Source organism: Anomaloglossus baeobatrachus, chromosome 9, assembly GCF_048569485.1.
Source record: "Anomaloglossus baeobatrachus isolate aAnoBae1 chromosome 9, aAnoBae1.hap1, whole genome shotgun sequence".
NCBI classification, from domain to species: domain Eukaryota; kingdom Metazoa; phylum Chordata; class Amphibia; order Anura; family Aromobatidae; genus Anomaloglossus; species Anomaloglossus baeobatrachus.
Genome location: NC_134361.1, coordinates 78,180,241 through 78,197,841, shown reverse-complemented (window position 1 = coordinate 78,197,841; position 17,601 = coordinate 78,180,241). Strand labels below are relative to the sequence as shown.

At 51.5% G+C, this 17,601-nt stretch overlaps 1 protein-coding gene across 1 annotated transcript in view; it reads right to left on the bottom strand.

Moving 5' to 3' along the window:
• VMA21 (vacuolar ATPase assembly factor VMA21) overlaps nt 1-12,536 on the bottom strand; it is a 32,735-nt gene extending 20,199 nt beyond the window's left edge. Inside the window, exons 1-2 of the mRNA XM_075322676.1 lie at nt 12,260-12,536; nt 3,374-3,483 (exon numbers count right to left, since the gene is read on the bottom strand). Of these exons, the coding sequence (XP_075178791.1) occupies nt 3,374-3,483; nt 12,260-12,321 (172 nt within the window). The 5' untranslated portion in view covers nt 12,322-12,536. The remainder of the gene's footprint in view (nt 1-3,373; nt 3,484-12,259) is intronic.
• Between the last annotated feature and the right edge of the window lie 5,065 nt (nt 12,537-17,601).

Sequence of the window (17,601 nt, the reverse complement as noted above, 5' to 3'; positions counted from 1 at the left end):
TACACCAAATACGCAAGAGAAAAATACTCAACGTGGGCACAGCACTTCTGAATTCTCAGACTTTGCTGGCTTCACAATGGACATGCAGATTTCTGAAAATCTGCGTCAAAATCCGCAGCGTGGACACAGGGCCTTAGACATCTTCGCCAGCAACTCTCACTTTTTTTTCTTTTCACGCAGTAGGTCTTTACCTGGAGTTGTCAGGAAACTGTCTCAGGATTGGGGCAGTTGGACACCTAATAATTGCCAATTAATTTGCTCATTTATTGCCTTAATTTAATGTGATCAGAAACACCTTGAAGAATAAGACACTGTCCACATTTGGTTCTTTAATTTCATTGTTAATTTCTTTCCAACATATACCTCCGGCGTACGTCACTCTATAGGCCTACCGCCCCGTTTGTTGGCTGTTAACTCCCATTGTAAAATAAAGACATATCTGGCAGGATACATGGCAATATTTTCTCCATCAAGGAGTCAGTGGCCAACGTATGACACCATATACTAATTATCAGGGAATGCTCCTAGCAAATACCTCTGATGTGCCTGAAAATGGATTCCTAAACCCTTTATAAGCTCCAACAAGAAGAGACCATGGTAGTATGTGATGCCAGTAGTGACGAAGATTGCCAAGTGTCACCAGCAAAACATAGTTATAAACGGTCGAGGTGAGCCTGTCTTGCAAGAAATAAAAGAAGGGCAGGAGAGGTCAATTCCTGCACAACAGTCTTCTGGGTTTCTTGATTTTAACATTGACAGTGCAGACTACCACTCCTATCCTCCGCAGGATCTCCTGACCCGAGGGTGCTCCAGCAGCTGGTTATCCTGGATTCCTCAGATGTGGGTAAGGCTGGTTTCACACATCCGTTTTTTTGTAGTGCGGCACAATACGGCGCTTTGCAGAAAAAACGCAACAGTTTTTTTTTGCCGCCGGTTGCGTTTTTTCCGCATAGAATTGCATTAGCGCCGTATTGTGCCACATGGCCTTGCGTTGCATCCATTTTTTGCTGGATGCGGCATTTTTAGCCCATGCGGTGGCCGGATGGAACGTTGCCTGGCATGTTTTTTTGTGCGGCAAAAAAAACGCATCCGACGCGATTTACAATGCAAGTCTATGGACGCCGGATGCGGCGTCCTGCGGCAAAAAACGGATCCGGCGGCCGCATGTGCTTTTTTGCACTGCGCATGCTCAGTATCAAGCTGCATCTGTCAAAAAACGGACGGCCCGCATGGAAAAACTTATGCAACGGATCCGTTTTTTTCGCCGCATCTGTTGCATAAGTTTTTGAGCCGGATTGAGCCGCACTGCAAAAACCGGATGTGTGAAAGCAGCCTTAGGCTACATGCGCACACTGCTTCTTTTTCGTGTTCACAAAATGCAGCCAAAACTGCAGCCAAAACTGCAGCCAAAACTGCACCTTGTCAGAGAGAGCCTGGAAATGTCACAAGAAATGTAGGTGCTTTTTTGGTGCGTTTTTGGCTGCAGTTTTGTCAATTGTTTCATGTATTTTTCAGTTCAAACAAGCCCATAAAGCTTGTTGAATTGAAAAAAAAAAAAAATTAGAAATAAATAAATAATTAAAAAAAACTGGCGTGCGGTCCCCCCCCCAATTTTAATGCCAGCCAGATAAAGCCATACGGCTGAAGGCTGGTATTCTCAGGATGGGGAGCTCCACGTTATGGGGAGCCCCCCAGCCTAACAATATCAGTCAGCAGCCGCCCAGAATTGCCGCATACATTAGATGCGACAGTTCTGGGACTGTACCCGGCTCTTCCCGATTTACCCTGGTGCGTTGGCAAATCGGGGTAATAAGGAGTTATTGGCAGCCCATAGCTGCCAATAAGTCCTAGATTAATCATGTCAGGCGTCTATGAGACACCTTCCATGATTAATCTGTAAATTACAGTAAATAAACACACGCACCCGAAAAATCCTTTATTAGAAATAAAAAACACAAACACATTCCCTCATTACCAATTTATTAACCCCGACAAAGCCCTCCTTGTCCGGCGTACTCCAGCATGCTCCAGCGTCGCATCCAGCAGTGCTGCATGGAGGTGACCGGAGAAGCAGCAGACACCGCCGCTCCGGTCACCTCCATGCAGCTAATGAAGACAATAGCGCGATCAGCTGAGCTGTCACCGAGGTTACCCACTGTCACTGGATCCAGCGGTGGCCGCGAGTAACCTCTGACAGCTCAGCTGATCGCGCTACAGCGTGGAGCCGGCGGCAGGAGCGTGGAGCCGGCGGCAGGAGCGTGGAGCCGGCGGCAGGAGCGTGGAGCCGGCGGCAGGAGCGTGGAGCCGGCGGCAGGAGCGTGGAGCCGGCGGCAGGAGCGTGGAGCCGGCGGCAGGAGCGTGGAGCCGGCGGCAGGAGCGTGGAGCCGGCGGCAGGAGCGTGGAGCCGGCGGCAGGAGCGTGGAGCCGGCAGGAGCGTGGAGCCGGCCGGCGGCAGGAGCGTGGAGCGTGGAGCCGGCCGGCGGCAGGAGCGTGGAGCCGGCCGGCGGCAGGAGCGTGGAGCCCGGGACTGTCAGCGGCGGCGGCGGTGAGAGGGGTCCATCATCTCCCCTGTGCGGGGACCGCGGTACTTCGGGGAACACGGGGAGGACGGGACTATCAGCGGCGGCGGCAGCAGCAAGAGGGAAAAATCAATGTTTTCAGCTGCCAATGTCCATCCCCCTCTCGCTGCCGCTGCTGATAGTCCCCGTCCTCCACATCATCTCCCCTGGGGACAGCGGTACTTCGGGGAACACGTGGAGGACGGGACGGGACCACTTGCCTGACCTCACTTCCTGACAAATCACCTGCGTTTTTGCTAGCAAAAACGCAGGTAAAAGGCAGGTAAAATGCACCACTTTTGATTAGCATGCATTTTTCCTGCGTTTTTGATGCCCTCATTGATTTCAATGGGTGACAAATGTTGACAAAAACGCAGGAAGAATGAACATGCTGCATTTTTTTTGTCACAAACTTTTGACAAAAAAAACGCTGACAAATAAACTGCAGTGTGCGCATGACAAATCTGACTTCTCATAGACTTTGCTGGGAAGTCAGATGTCAGAAAGTTCTGCTGACAAAACTGCAGCCAAAAAAGCAGCAAAAAAGCAGGAAAAAAAGCAGCGTGCGCATGTAGCCTAATACAACCCCATACGGTGAGCAGTTACCATACACCTCATCCATTAGAAAAGACCCTATGGCGCTTTCTGTTCCCCTGTCTTTTTGTGTTTTGGAAAACAGTGGTTAGGTGAGTGAAACAAGAAGCAGATCAGACAGATACGTCTTACCACAGGTGTCGGAGCACTGACTTACTGTCTGCAGGGGTCTGATATTATGCAACATTAAAAAAAACCCCAATTGTTACAAACATACTGACCTTCAAACACATACACCTTAGAGGAAAAGTAGAGGCCAATTGGAAGCATGATCATTAAGATGGTGAAGAACAGGAGGGTCTTCAGGGTGGAGAGTAGGTTAGTGTCATCTCTGCAAGGCAAAAGCAAGAGTCAGTTCAGCAGCTTAACCCTTTCACGACCGGCCGATTTTTCGCTTTCCGTTTTTTTTTTTCGCCATTCTTTTTCTGAGAGACGTAACTTTTTTATTTTTCAGTCAATATGGTCATGTGAGGGCTCATTTTTTGCGGAACGAGCTGTACTTTTAAATGAAACCATCAGTTTTACCATATTGTGTACTAGAAAATGGCAAAAAAATTCCAAATGCTGAAAAATAGCAAAAAAAGTGCGATAGCACTATGGTTTTTGAGATATTTTATTCACTGTGTTCACTATATGGTAAAACTGATGTGTGGGTGTGATGCCTCAGGTCAGTGCGAGTTCGTAGACACCAAACATGTATAGGTTTACTTTTATATAAGGGGTTAAAAAAAAATCGGAAGTTTGTCCGAAAAAAGTGGCGCACGTTTTACGCCATATTCCGTGACCCGTAGCGTTCTCATTTTTCGGGATCTTAGGCTCAATGACGGCTTATTTTTTGCGTCTCGAGCTGACGTTTTTAACGGTACCATTTTTGCGCAGATGCTACGTTTTGATCGCCTCTTATTGCATTTTGCGCAAAAGTTGTGGCGACAAAAAAACGTCGTTTTGGCGTTTGGAATTTTTTTGCCGCTACGCCGTTTACTGATCAGATTAATTGATTTTATATTTTGATAGATCGGGCGTTTCTGAACGCGGCGATACCAAATGTGTGTATATTTTTTATTTTTTTAACCCTTTAATTTTCAATGGGGCGAATGGGGGGTGATTTGAACTTTTAGGTTTTTTTGTTTTTTTTTAATTTTTTAAAACTTATTTTTTAACTTTTTTTTTTTATTTTACTAGTCCCCCTAGGGGGCTATTGCGATCAACATTCCGATCGCTCTGCAGTATCTGCTGATCACAGCCACAAGGCTGTAAACAGCAGATACGCTGTCTTTCTCTTTTGCTGTGCCCCGGGCACAGCGAAAGTGAAACCAAGTCATGTGTAGTACAGGAGTCATCACATGACCCTGTGCTACCATGACAACTATCGGGAGTCACGTGATCGCGTCACGTGACTTCCGGTTTCGGGTGGTAAGTAAATGCTTACCGCAATCGCGCTTATAATGGCGCTGTCATGTATTGACAGCGCCATATAAGGGGTTAATCGGCACGAGCAGATAACGATTCTGCTCGTGCCTAGCAGGCACACATCTCAGCTGTGAAAATCAGCTGAGATGTGTGCCGATCGCGGCATGCTGCCGCCGGAGGACCGCGGGCAGTAAGATTATGTCATTTAGGACGTAATTTTACTGCCCGCGGTCGTTAAGGGGTTAAAGAGTTTGTCCAGTCTTTTTCATAAGAGTCTGTAGGCATTCTATGGCTGTATGTGACTGCAGACTTCTAAATCCTTACAGTGCGCACATCACACGCTGTAGGATTCTTCTGTATTGCTGGTGAGAGAAAACTGTCACATGACTGCAAGTGTACGATTTATATACTGGCCACATTCTGACTAGACATACTTGGCCGCACGCAGTTCACTTGTATTGGGTGAGGCCAAGCAAGTCTAGTGGTCATGTATACAAATCACATACTTGAGGTCACGTTACCACCCATTTTATTGAACAATCCTGAAAGTGGGCAGTGTGCACGGCGTAAAGCGGGCTTTACACGCTGCGACATCGCTAGCAATTGCTAGCGATGTCGAGCGTGATAGCACCCGCCCCCGTCTTACATGCGATATCTTACGCTTGCTGCCATAGTGAACATTATCGCTACGGCAGCTTCACACGCACATACCTTGTCGGCGACGTCGCTGTGACCGCCGAATAATCCCTCCTTCAAGTGAAAGGGGTGTTCGGCGTCACAGCGACGTCACTAAGCGGCCGGCCAATAGACGCAGAGGGGCGGAGATGAGCGGGAAACAACATCCCGCCCACCTCCTTCCTTCCGCATTGCCAGTGGACGCAGGTAGGAGATGTTTGTTGTTTCTGCTGCTTCATACACAGCGATGTGTGGTGCTGCAGGAACGAGGAACAACATCGTACCTGCAGCAGCAACGATATTATGGAAAGGAGCGACGTGTCACCGATCAACGATTTTTGACGTTTTTGTGATCGTCGCTCCTAGGGTTTACACGCTGCGATGTCAGTAACGGCGCTGGATGTGCGTCACTAACAATGTGACCCCGACGATATATCGTTACCGATGTCGCAACCTGTAAAGCCCCCTATATTCTTGGGCTGTCAAGAGAGTGGTACCAAACATGAGAGGAGATCACCGTTCACTGGTTGAATTTTAAAGGGGGGTTCACTATTCAAAAAAATTACCAGTGGTCAGCAGGGGGTTAAAGCAATAAAAAAACGCAACCTCACCCCCATGCCCCTTCCTGTGCTCAGCTCCATGAGGACGGGGCTAAGATTCCTCAGGAACAGTGCAAGAAGCTGGTGTCTGGCTACACTTCATGGTTGCAGCAGGTCATAACAGCCAGAAGGTCAGTGTGGAGTAGTAAACATGCTTGTCAGGAAGAGGCTGAATATTTCAGACTGCATTAATCATCCAGGCCATGCTCCCAAGTGCAGCTTTTCCAGCAGTCATCCATACCAGAATACGCCATGGCAATCAGTTCTGACAACTGCATTTCTTCTACATTTTTAAGGACTTTCAGTGCAGATTTATGGCACAGTTTTTTCATTATGTGCATTTCAGAGCAGAAAGACCGGGAACCTTCAATGACACTGCTTCACCATCGTGCGGAGCTGCCGCCCCACCACCGTGCGGAGCTGCCGCCCCACCACCGTGCGGACCTGCCGCCCCATTACCGTGCAGAGCTGCCGCCCCATTACCGTGCAGAGCTGCCGCCCCACCACCGTGCAGAGCTGCCGCCCCACCACCGTGCAGAGCTGCCGCCCCACCACCGTGCAGAGCTGCCGCCCCACCACCGTGCAGAGCTGCCGCCCCACCACCGTGCAGAGCTGCCGCCCCACCACCGTGCAGAGCTGCCGCCCCACCACCGTGCAGAGCTGCCGCCCCACCACCGTGCGGAGCTGCCGCCCCACCACCGTGCGGAGCTGCCGCCCCACCACCGTGCGGAGCTGCCGCCCCACCACCGTGCGGAGCTGCCGCCCCACCACCGTGCAGAGCTGCCGCCCCACCACCGTGCAGAGCTGCCGCCCCACCACCGTGCAGAGCTGCCGCCCCACCACCGTGCAGAGCTGCCGCCCCACCACCGTGCAGAGCTGCCGCCCCACCACCGTGCAGAGCTGCCGCCCCACCACCGTGCAGAGCTGCCGCCCCACCACCGTGCGGAGCTGCCGCCCCACCACCGTGCGGAGCTGCCGCCCCACCACCGTGCGGAGCTGCCGCCCCACCACCGTGCGGAGCTGCCGCCCCACCTACATTCCACCTACTGTCTCCTCCCCAAAATCCTTTACAATGTAAGCCCGCAAGGGCAGGGCCCCCTTCCCTCTGTACTAGTCTGTCTATTGTAACTTGTGTATGTATTCTGTATGTAACCCCTCTCATGTACAGCACCATGGAATCAATGGTGCTCTATAAATAAATAATAATAATAACCTTCTTATTTTTAACGGTGTTTATCCAACTCTCCAAAGGAAGAAATGTGCATGGTTTAAGAGTGATTCCTGCAAAATGGCCACGAGTTTTCATGAAGTCACATTCACAGCAATATTGTGCACAGATAAAACTCAACATTTACACTGCAACACACGGGCACAAAGAGGTATTTGTGCTGTATTTGTAGAAACCATTTGTTACATTCATTGTGTTGAGCTCTTTGCAATAAACCAATAAAAAAAAAACAAAAAAAAACCAATGGAAACAGAATAAAAAGTGGTACATTGATAATAAACACAATATATAATGAGTGTTGTGTCATTTTGATTGTAACTGTAAATTTATAACGATCTATTAATATTTCTCAAACGATTGGAAAATTCCTTTAATTCTTCAGGCCTCACATTTAGAGACTTGTGGTTCCATAGCAGATGAGCAATGATCGTTCCTCCTTTGCTGAATCGTTATTTCCCTTCCTCTACAGTATTAATAGTATCTCTGATTGCTGCAACCAACATTCACAATCTCAAAATGTCCAGTTTTGCAGGGGAAGAAGAGGGCTTCTTAAAGATTGTGAAATCATATAGGATTTTTTTTTTCTCTTTGATTATTTCATTTGGCCTTTAAAAATGTAAATGAAAAATAATGTCAAAATGGCACATGTGGAAGGACCCTGCAGAGAGCCTCACATCCCCGTGTTTTCAGGTTTTCAGTCTGGGTACTGTCTGCGTGGGGGGGGGGACAGAACGCTCAGATCAATGTTATTCAATGGGACAATGCAGAGGAGTGATTTTTTTTCACAGACCAAATCTGCACATTAAAAAAACAAAAAAAATAAAAACACTCTTGTACCAATACAGGACATACTGGTATGTGCTAGATCAATTGTGCTCCACACAGGGCAGGCGCCAGCAGCATCATACAGCCAGCGTCTGCCTCTAACAGCAGCGATCAGAATTTGCTCCAATCGCTGCAGTTTAACCACAAATACCATCATCATCACTAACGCAACTGCTGATGGGTTGCCTTGGGCTTACTGAAGGCCCCTGTTGCTGCCATCTTGGTACCCTGTGAAGTCCAGGCACCGGCCAAGCTTTATAGGAGACTGTTCTTCACTATATACTGAAATACTTTACTACTGCTACATATACTGTAATACAAGTGATCAAAAGGTTCAAGTGCCACTTCCTGAATCGCTCAGTCATGATGAGGTTAATGTCACTTCACGGCAGGATTTTTTTTTTTTTTTCTGAAACACATTGCTGTAGATAGGGCTTCCCTCTTTACTGAAAAGCCTCAAGTTTCATGAATTTAGAACTGGCTCCTGTTTACTGTATTTCCCAGACCCCGTGAAAAACCAGTTCCTGCAAAATCCCCTCTGGATTCTACTGGTTGTAGTGTTTATACCATCACAGACGTGTTATTGTGACGCTGGCAGTCAGACAATTGAGCGGCACTTCAGGGTTGTTGCCTAAACATTGCAGAGCGGCTCCGCTCACCAGGGTCCTGTCTGCCGCCTACACAGAGCATGGATCACGGGGTTAACAGGAACATAGGAATGGAGACCAGCGACTGAAGGGACAAGTATGGGTATTAAAAAGGAGGAAGAAGGGGAAAAATGAAAAGAATTGCATATCATAATGGTCAGAAAAAAAAAAAAGTATCATCAGCAATGTAAGAAATGAGAGTGAGATGAGAGCACGTTACACAGGCCGGTGCTTTCCGCATGAGATCATGGAGCTGTCGCCTGCACCGGACCCCTAGCCCTGACTACATACATTTGTTACTTACATTTTTAGAATGTGAATGTGTATAAAGTCCTTTGCATAGAAAATGATTACAGTGTGGCGCATTAGGGGCTACACAGAGATGACCTTACTATAGACCCCAGTGACCAGTGAAGGGGGGGGGGGCGACACTGGTAGGACTTTGCCCACACCGCACTGTACTGCAGGGTATTTTTAGGGTCGCCACATTAGGGCTAAATCTGATCAGCTAGCACCCAGATAGCACGCTGACCTGTGTTATTCACTAGAGCTGCTCTGATGAATGATTTTACGCTTGCTCTAACTATCCACAAGAGAGAGATCTCAGCCTGCAGCATGCTCATCCATTCCAGTCTAATAGTGTAAAGAAAAGAAAAAAAAAATGGATCCACCACAAAATATCCGTGTGACATCGGACTTTTCCAACACAAAGCACGGTGGCTCAGTGGTTAGCACTGCAGTCTTGTGGTGGCTCAGTGGTTAGCACTGCAGTCTTGTGGTGGCTCAGTGGTTAGCACTGCAGTCTTGTGGTGGCTCAGTGGTTAGCACTGTAGTCTTGTGGTGGCTCAGTGGTTAGCACTGCAGTCTTGCAGCGCTGGGGTCCTGGGTTCAAATCCCACCAAGGAAACATATGCAAGGAGTTTGTATGTTCTCCCCGTGTTTACATGGGTTTCCTCCAGGTTCTCCGTTTTTTTTCCCACACTCTAAAAACATACTGATAGGGGAATGTAGGATTGTGAGCCCCAATGGGGACAGTGTTGCCGATATATGTAAAGCGCTACAGAATATGTTAGTGCCATATAAAAAAAAAATACAAAGGTTGAAAAAATGTTGGAGTTTCCTGGATGAAGCTCAAACGATTTTTCCTCCTCGTTTGCACCCGGCCTATAGCTCTGTTCACACCAGCAAATACAAAAATCGTCAGAGTTTCATCCTGAAGACTCAGCTGATTACTTTCTCATTTGTCATAAGTGTGCAATCTGGGCTTTTTTTTTTTTTTTTACAGTTGCTGTTACTAATGATTAAAGCTACGTTCCCATGATCAGGAGACGCTGTGGCATTCCTCTCGCAGGGACGTGAGCGTTCTCAGTGGGAGAAGGCAGCGTCTGTGCCCACAATCAGGGTTCTGGGTGACAACACTCCTCTCCATGCCCACGATCCGGAATTTCGGTGTGTTCTCCCGCCCGGAACAATTGTGTCTCTGCAGCATAAATTGACATTCTGCAGATAGGAAAGCAGTGCTACAGGTTGGTTTACGCTGTAGAGAAAACAAGCGCCGTGGGCAGGAGATTTTTAGACATCCACTGGACTTGTACTGTACAATGCAGTGGTTCGGATGCAGCAAAAACAGCATAAAAATAGCTGCAATACTGACTGTGTGGACCTGGCTTTACAGGTGTAGTTACAGCTCCGTGTTACAGAATGGCACCGCGCCCCTGCATCTAGCGGACGTTACGCCGCGCCCCTGCATCTAGCGGACGTTACGCCGCGCCCCTGCATCTAGCGGACGTTACGCCGCGCCCCTGCATCTAGCGGACGTTACGCCGCGCCCCTGCATCTAGCGGACGTTACGCCGCGCCCCTGCATCTAGCGGACGTTACGCCGCGCCCCTGCATCTAGCGGACGTTACGCCGCGCCCCTGCATCTAGCGGACGTTACGCCGCGCCCCTGCATCTAGCGGACGTTACGCCGCGCCCCTGCATCTAGCGGAAGTTACGCCGCGCCCCTACATCTAGCGGTCGTTACGCCGCGCCCCTGCATCTAGCAGAAGTTACGCTGCGCCCCTCCATCTAGCAGAAGTTACGCTGCGCCCCTCCATCTAGCGGACGTTACGCCGCGCCTCTACATCTAGCGGACGTTACGCCGCGCCCCTGCATCTAGCGGAAGTTACGCCGCGCCTCTACATCTAGCGGTCGTTACGCCGCGCCCCTGCATCTAGCGGACGTTACGCTGCGCCTCTACATCTAGCGGTCGTTACGCTGTGCCCCTGCATCTAGCAGAAGTTACGCTGCGCCCCTCCATCTAGCAGAAGTTACGCTGCGCCCCTGCATCTAGCGGACGTTACGCTGCGCCCCTGCATCTAGCAGAAGTTACGCCGCGCCCCTCCATCTAGCGGAAGTTACGCCGCGCCCCTGCATCTAGCGGACGTTACGCCGCGCCCCTGCATCTAGCGGACGTTACGCCGCGCCCCTGCATCTAGCGGACGTTACGCCGCGCCCCTGCATCTAGCGGACGTTACGCCGCGCCCCTGCATCTAGCGGACGTTACGCCGCGCCCCTGCATCTAGCGGACGTTACGCCGCGCCCCTGCATCTAGCGGACGTTACGCCGCGCCCCTGCATCTAGCGGACGTTACGCCGCGCCCCTGCATCTAGCGGACGTTACGCCGCGCCCCTGCATCTAGCGGACGTTACGCCGCGCCCCTGCATCTAGCGGACGTTACGCCGCGCCCCTGCATCTAGCGGACGTTACGCCGCGCCCCTGCATCTAGCGGACGTTACGCCGCGCCCCTGCATCTAGCGGACGTTACGCCGCGCCCCTGCATCTAGCGGACGTTACGCCGCGCCCCTGCATCTAGCGGACGTTACGCCGCGCCCCTGCATCTAGCGGACGTTACGCCGCGCCCCTGCATCTAGCGGACGTTACGCCGCGCCCCTGCATCTAGCGGACGTTACGCCGCGCCCCTGCATCTAGCGGACGTTACGCCGCGCCCCTGCATCTAGCGGACGTTACGCCGCGCCCCTGCATCTAGCGGACGTTACGCCGCGCCCCTCCATCTAGCGGTCGTTACGCCGCGCCCCTGCATCTAGCAGAAGTTACGCTGCGCCCCTGCATCTAGCAGAAGTTACGCTGCGCCCCTGCATCTAGCAGAAGTTACGCTGCGCCCCTGCATCTAGCAGAAGTTACGCTGCGCCCCTGCATCTAGCAGAAGTTACGCTGCGCCCCTGCATCTAGCGGACGTTACGCTGCGCCTCTACATCTAGCGGTCGTTACGCTGCGCCCCTGCATCTAGCAGAAGTTACGCTGCGCCCCTGCATCTAGCGGTCGTTACGCTGCGCCCCTGCATCTAGCAGAAGTTACGCTGCGCCCCTGCATCTAGCAGAAGTTACGCTGCGCCCCTGCATCTAGCGGACGTTACGCCGCGCCTCTACATCTAGCAGAAGTTACGCTGCGCCTCTACATCTAGCGGTCGTTACGCTGCGCCCCTCCATCTAGCAGAAGTTACGCTGCGCCTCCGGGTCACAGATTTTCTCATAGACATGAATACGGAAGAAATTAGAGGCTGCTGGGATTTGGCCACTTCTGTCTCCACAGAATTACACTGCCCCGTGCTATTACTGACAAAGTTCAGGCCAGGAATACGGTGGAGTGACCCGTACACGGCAGCGCCTCCATCACTCCCGCCCCTCACCGCTCCCACACTCCGCCCGTCGCCCTCACTTACTGCCGGAGCTCCACGGGGGGGAGCGGGGCCGCGTTCATGGCCGCTTGGTCGTATCTGTCCATGTTGCTTCTGACTGGTCCACGATCAGCTGCACTTCCTGGTTGGACGATGTCATGTGATCCTAGTCACATGACCCGGGTATCGTCCGCAGGCAGAGGCGTCTGGTATGAAATTGAGGCCGGGAGGGGGGCGAGGTCCTCTGAGCTCAGCAGGGAGGTCGCGCTACAGCCACGGCCGCGGTTACAGTGGGGTCCTAGATAGCTCCTAAGGGAGTAAGGGCTAAAGGACCGTCATGACGTCACTAACATGTAATCAGTCACGTGTGTGGGAGGAGTCAGGCGGTAGTCTCCAGAGCCTGTGATTAGGGGGCGTGGTTTCTGTGCTGCTGCGTCTACAGAGCTGTACACAGAGGACTGTCTGCATATATAGAGCCGGCAGCGAGTGCCGCCCGAGCTCCGCACACAACAAGCAGTGCTGGCTCTGAGCAGGAAGGCTGCGTGCACTGCTGTGTATGTGCACTGTACACACAGGGAGCTGTGCGGCTTATGAAGCCGCAGGAACACTTCCCTCAGGCCTCCATACAGTCCACACACTTCATATAAGGCCTCATTCACGTGACGTCCATGTCAAAAAAGCACGTTACATGGTCCATTTTGGACATCCGTGTAACGTCCGTGTGACGTCCCTGTGCTGTCCATGTGCTGTCTGTGACGTGTGATGTCCGTGTGCTGTCTGTGACGTGTGATGTCCGTGTGCTGTCTGTGTGACATCGTGTGCTGTCCGTGTGCTGTCCGTGTGCTGTCTGTGTGACATCGTGTGCTGTCTGTGTGCTGTCCGTGTGCTGTCTGTGTGCTGTCCGTGTGCTGTCTGTGTGCTGTCCGTGTGCTGTCCGTGTGCTGTCTGTGTGCTGTCCGTGTGCTGTCTGTGTGACATCGTGTGCTGTCTGTGTGCTGTCCGTGTGCTGTCCGTGTGCTGTCCGTGTGCTGTCCGTGTGCTGTCTGTGTGCTGTCCGTGTGCTGTCTGTGTGACATCGTGTGCTGTCTGTGTGCTGTCCGTGTGCTGTCTGTGTGACATCGTGTGCTGTCCGTGTGTTGTCTGTGTGACATCGTGTGCTGTCTGTGTGCTGTCCGTGTGCTGTCTGTGTGACAGGGACTGTAAAAAAAAAGCAAGATACTGAAATTAATGTTTTATTTATCTGTAAAAGATGTGCAAAACCAGAGAAATGATTAATAGGCAGATAATAGATAGCTTGTGCATTTTAGCAGACTTAATAAATAATTTATGAGCAAAACGTGGGGCCCCCAAATTTTCATAATCAGCACAGGTACAGCAGCTGTGGGCTGCAACCCTCAGCTGTCAGCTGTACATTGGCTTTTTTGCAAAAATAGAAGGGATCCCACACTGATTTTTTCAATTATTTGAACAAATAAAAAGAAAAGGCGTTGGGTCTCCCTCATTTTTTCAAAGCCAGCCAAGGGACAGCAGACAACTGGGGGCTGATATTAAGGTTGGAAGGGCCATCGTTATTTGGCCCTTCCCAGCCTAAAAATAGCAGCTGACAGTCACCCCAGAGGTAGCAGATCTATTAGATACGCCAAATCTGGCCCTGGACACAGCTTTCCGTTGCCCTGGTGCGGTGCCAAACGAGGTAATATATGAGGTTGATGCCAGTTGTGAATTGCCAGCTGACATCAAGCCCTGGTATTAGTAATAGGTGAGTGTCTAGCAGACACCTCCATTACTAATCTAGTAGTGTAAAATGGCAGAAAAATATTTTAGTTGAATAAACACCCTCTGACTACAACCCTCATTCAACAAATTATTAAATGTCTGCCATAATCCATAGCGATGTCCCAAAAGCATTCCCCAAAAATGAATCTGAAAAACATAAAGAGAAAAAATGATTAAAGAAATAAAGACAAGAGACACACTCATTCACCAATTTATTTCTCAAATCCAAGGTCTGACGTAATCCAAAAGGGGGTCCCACGAGGTTCCAAATTCAGTGTCCTGGCCAATAAAGAACAGATCGTTCCTCATTGGCAGGGAGAGCAGTCACTGCAGGCTCTCACACTGCTGTGTGAGAACCACTGCAGTGAACTGAGATGACCTCATGAGGTAACCCCAGGTCACTGCAGCGGGTCACACAGTAGTGAGTAAGCGCCTGCGGGTTACGTGGGCTGACTAGCCAGGGAACTAATGCCCCTGCGACTAGTCACAGCCCTCATTAGCATCTCATAAACGATCTTTAGAAATACGTTTTCTAAAGATGTTTATATATGCTAGTAAATGCTTGGACAGTTAGGCAGGGATTGTAGATATTCACCCAGAACTGCTCATGGTTCTGGGTACCCTGGGGACCTGACCGATTCCCTTTAAAATAGTTGTGCAGGATTAAGAAACAGCTGAATATTTGTCCCTAGCCTGTGTGTGGTATTGGAACTTCACTTTTCTTTTGCCAATCCTCTTTTTATGTACTATCAAGTCAGTGGCTGGAGATAGAGTCCTGCAGCAGTGATGTTACCCCAACACACTCCCAATCATTGTTAGCCAGCCCGGAAAATGTATTGTGGTGTTCCAGATCAGGACTTGTCTCCCCAACACTCTTCTCTTTAGCACTCGTGTTACCCTGTTAACTTCATCATTGTTTTTTCTCATCTACAAAACATTAAAAAAGAATAGTAAGGAATAGAGTGTAATGTGGCGCCCCTGAGGCTTCCATCGCCACAGGTCATTGCACCCCATCCAGCGGTGTGATGCCCCATTCTGGGAGAGGAAGAGAGTGAACTCCGGTCCCCTGGTAAATCCACACTACACCCATTGCTAGGAACACACTGGGACCAAGGAAAGTGGCAGACAACCCTCCCATGCTGCATGCTGGGAGGGGTCGTAAGACCCATCCCTGCTCCTATAGGGTAGAACAGGGCAACTGGGGAGGTGGGAGGAGCCATCTGAGAGCAGACACAGAGAGGAAGGTCAAGTTTAGTCAGTTTACCTCAGGGAGTGAGAGAGTGAGGAGCCAGCATGTAGTTGAAGAAGGAGAACGAGAGAAAGTGGGGAAGGAGGAGGAGGCCTGCTGGAGGCAGGCAAGGAGGAGAAGAAGTAACAGAAAGAAAGCTCCAAGTCAGTCAGAAGCTGAAAGGAAAGAAAGAGACGCTTCCCGGCGAAGATCCTGGGACTCAGAAGGTCCAGGTGACACCACGCAGAGAACAGAAAGGGTCCCAGGGCCACGGGTAGTCCTAGAGGTGCCACGGGTAGTTGTAGAGCTGTGGTGGCCTGCTCCACAAGAACATCGGTGGAGGGATCAAGCTGCAACAGGGGACGGTCCCTAGAAACTGGAGGAGTGCAAAATCATCTCCAAACAGTAAAAACCGAGGCCCAGGGAATGTTGTAAACTCCCCGGGCCACAGCCCACAGCAGTACCCCCAGAAAAGGGATAATCAGCCGACAGGTGACTCCCCAACCTGGAGGCTGTCGTGGAGGCCAAGCCAGGTTCAACCTACCAAGGCAAGGCTAAGGAAGACAGCAGAAGATAGAGACACTTAAGGAAAGGGTACCGGCTTTTACTCTCTGAATCACCCAGAAACGGCGGAGGTCCCTGACAGTGGTCCCAGCAGTCCAAGGGTCCCTGCAAGACTGTGACAAGAATTGTGAGTAAAGAACTTGAAACTGTACCCTTGAAGTCGCCTCTGTTATTTCAGCTGCATAGACACTCACAAGCACCAACTGTGCCCCGGGGCATTGCTCCACCTGTGGGGAGTAGTACCACCACTGCTGCCATATCATCCCCCGGAGGCCTCATACAGCAGCGGCGGCTTATTAGCCACATACCACAGGTGGCGTCACGAACACAAACTTTATTCACCAAGCCACATATTCTACTGACACCCACCAGGGCCACGGAGCCGGGCCCAGCCACCACTGACTACCACTGGACTAGTCCGGCCCGGCACCGGGTGTCCCATAGCCCTGGGGTGGGCGAGTCAACCTTTGGCGTCACGAACAGGCTTTCGTGCCCGGTCACACCGGGTACTGTGTGCCTGAAGAATCGTGAAATAGCCTGTGTTTACTGTGAGAAACTGCCGCCATTGAAGCCACTGAGCGCGGGAAGAAGGGGGGCGTGCAAGAAGAAAGGGCGCGAAGAGAAGCCCTGCCCCCTTGTCCAAGAAAAGAGCGCGAAGCAGTGCCCGCTATGCAGAGCAGCGGATGAAAAATGGCGCGCTAAGAATGCTGCCTAGAGGAAGAGAGAAGATGGCTCCTGTAAGCGGAGGCCAGGAAGAGCTCACCTGGATCAGGCCTGTGACCACCGCTGAGCTGAAGGCTGAGGTCGGGAGGATGGCTGACAGGATGAAGGAGCGGGAAGTTACCAGCCTGCTGCTGAGCAACATCAAAAGTCTGCTACTAGAAGAAGCGACGAGCCTGCTGCTGGGAGATCGTGCAGAAGGAGACGCAGAGAGAATGGCGTCCACACGCAGCGATCCAGAGCTAGACTCCGCTGACTGGTGGGGCTGGGAGATGGACCAGTGGTGTGAAAGGCTGCAGGCGGAGGTGAAGCAGCAGATCCGGCAAGCGACGCGCGGAGCAGCGACCGCCAGAACACCGGAGATGCTACTGAGGGGTGAGTCATTTAATGCCCCTGCCGGCGCGAGTGCCCCAACCCCCGCTACCATGCCCGCGGTCCCTGGAGAGATGCCCGGCATGGCGACGCCGATCCGGGCCGCAGCCACGCCAGGTGCGGCTCGCCAAGATTTCGACGCCGGAGCGACGCCCATCCACACCGCAGCAGCGACGCCAAGCCCGGCCCGTCCAGCTCAGGCCCCAGCAGCGATACCCCGCTCGGACAAGCAAGATCCCGCCGCAGCGGCGACGTTAATCCACGCCGCAGATGAGGCCCGCCAAGCCCAGGCCGCAGCCATGCCAGGTGCGGCCCGTCAAGAATCGGTCACAACAGCGACTCCAATACAGGCCGCCTCCATGCCAGGTGCGGCCCGCCAAGACCAGCAGACGCAGACTGTGCTGACCGCTGTCTACCTGCTGCCAGGTGGGGAGCCGGAGAAGAATCCCTACATGTAAAGAAGTAAGAAGATGCTGAACTGTATATAGCCCCTGTCTGCCCCTCATGCTTTGTGAAGATGTCCCTTTTGTGCTGCCCTAATGTTCTTTTTGAAGATGACACCCTTTCCTGCTTTACTGCCCCTTGTACTTTTTGAAGACGTCACCCCCTCTGTGTATGTGTACCGGGCCACTAGACTGGAATGTGGTCCCTGGTAAATGTAATGTGATGTGTAAAGTGTCCTGTGGAACCAGGCCACTGGACTTAGTGGCTGGTTTTGTTTTCCACT